The sequence below is a fragment of the Chiloscyllium plagiosum genome, chromosome 10 (assembly GCF_004010195.1).
Source record: "Chiloscyllium plagiosum isolate BGI_BamShark_2017 chromosome 10, ASM401019v2, whole genome shotgun sequence".
Lineage (NCBI taxonomy): Eukaryota > Metazoa > Chordata > Chondrichthyes > Orectolobiformes > Hemiscylliidae > Chiloscyllium > Chiloscyllium plagiosum.
Genome location: NC_057719.1, coordinates 67,082,898 through 67,084,189, shown reverse-complemented (window position 1 = coordinate 67,084,189; position 1,292 = coordinate 67,082,898). Strand labels below are relative to the sequence as shown.

The 1,292-nt window shown below is 50.5% G+C and overlaps 1 protein-coding gene across 2 annotated transcripts in view; it reads left to right on the top strand.

The window, feature by feature from the left end:
- The first annotated feature begins 547 nt into the window (after nt 1-547).
- fam98b (family with sequence similarity 98 member B) overlaps nt 548-1,292 on the top strand; it is a 34,524-nt gene continuing 33,779 nt past the window's right edge. The window contains exon 1 of one of the 2 annotated variants that reach the window (XM_043697999.1): nt 548-970. In XM_043697999.1, the coding sequence (XP_043553934.1) occupies nt 927-970 (44 nt within the window). In that variant the 5' untranslated portion in view covers nt 548-926. The remainder of the gene's footprint in view (nt 971-1,292) is intronic. The other variant, XM_043698000.1, reaches the window with a different exon arrangement.

Sequence of the window (1,292 nt, the reverse complement as noted above, 5' to 3'; positions counted from 1 at the left end):
CGAGTCCCCAATTACTATTGCTCTGCTCTTCTCCACCCTTCCCTTCTGAGTAACGGGGACAGGCTCCGTGCCAGAGGCCTGAGCCCCGCTACTGGTATGATTACATTTAAAAAGGCATCTGAATGGGTACATGAAATAGGAAGGGTGTACAGGGGCACGGGCCAAATACTAGCAAATGGGACCAGATTCATTTAAGATATCCGTTGGCATGGACCAGGTGGCCCGAAGGGTCTGTTTCCTTGATTTACATTTCTCGGACTATATTAAGTATAAAGTTAAAAAAATCACACAACACCTGGTTATAGTTCAACAGGTTTAATTGAAAGCACACTAGCTTTCGTAGCATCGCTCCTTCATCAGGTGGTAGTGGAGGGCTCAATCCTAACAGAATTTATAGCAAACATTTACAGTGTGATGTAACTGAAATTATACATTGAAAAATCGATTGTCTATTAAGCCTTTCATCTGTTAGAATACCATGTCAGTTTCACTTCTTTCATGTGTAAATCACAAAACTTTTTTTTAAAAAAGTTGCATTCTCGGGTTAGCTGTTAACAATGGTGATTGCTAGACAATATGTTGAAGGTGTTAGCCCCCTGTGAAGTATATGTTGATTTAAACTATGATTGGTCTTCATGCACGTGCTTCGGAGGGCCGGCCAGCAGGGCGGCGCTGCTTGTGGATGTCGAGCAGGGCTTTAGTGGGGTTTATTTTCCAAGCGAGGAGGTGGAGGCGCCTCTTGACGTTTCCTTCTGCAACAAAAGGAGCGGGAGGAGGTTTGAAAGCAGCGGCATCGGCAAATACACCGAGAGAGGGGCCTAGTGGCGCCTGAGCTGATCCCGTGTTGAGGCTGCTGTGTGCCGATCGACTGGTCGGGGCCTTGGCCTCGGGCTTGCTGTGGGCCCTTACCCTTACCCTGTGTCACCATGGCCTTGGAGGGGGATGTCCTGGACACGCTGGAAGCCCTGGGGTGAGCCGCCTTTTCCTGCAGGGTCCAGCATCCGATCTGCCGCCGAAGGGTTTATTAGGTCTTCTTACTCTCTTAGTTTTAAAAAAAACCAGAGGAGCGAAGTGGTGAGATGGGTTCTCCCTGTCCTGTTGCTGCAGGGGAATGAATGGGGAGGGGGTGGGCTTCCAGCACAGGGACCCACTGTGGTCATTCACTCATACTGCCCCAACCACGGGGAGAGCTCCCCCTCTCGCTACAAGCACCTCCCCTCCCTGCACAGTTTCACCAACTCTCCCACTACCCCCCACCGCTCCCCCCTCCCCAACTCTCCCCTCTCCTCTCT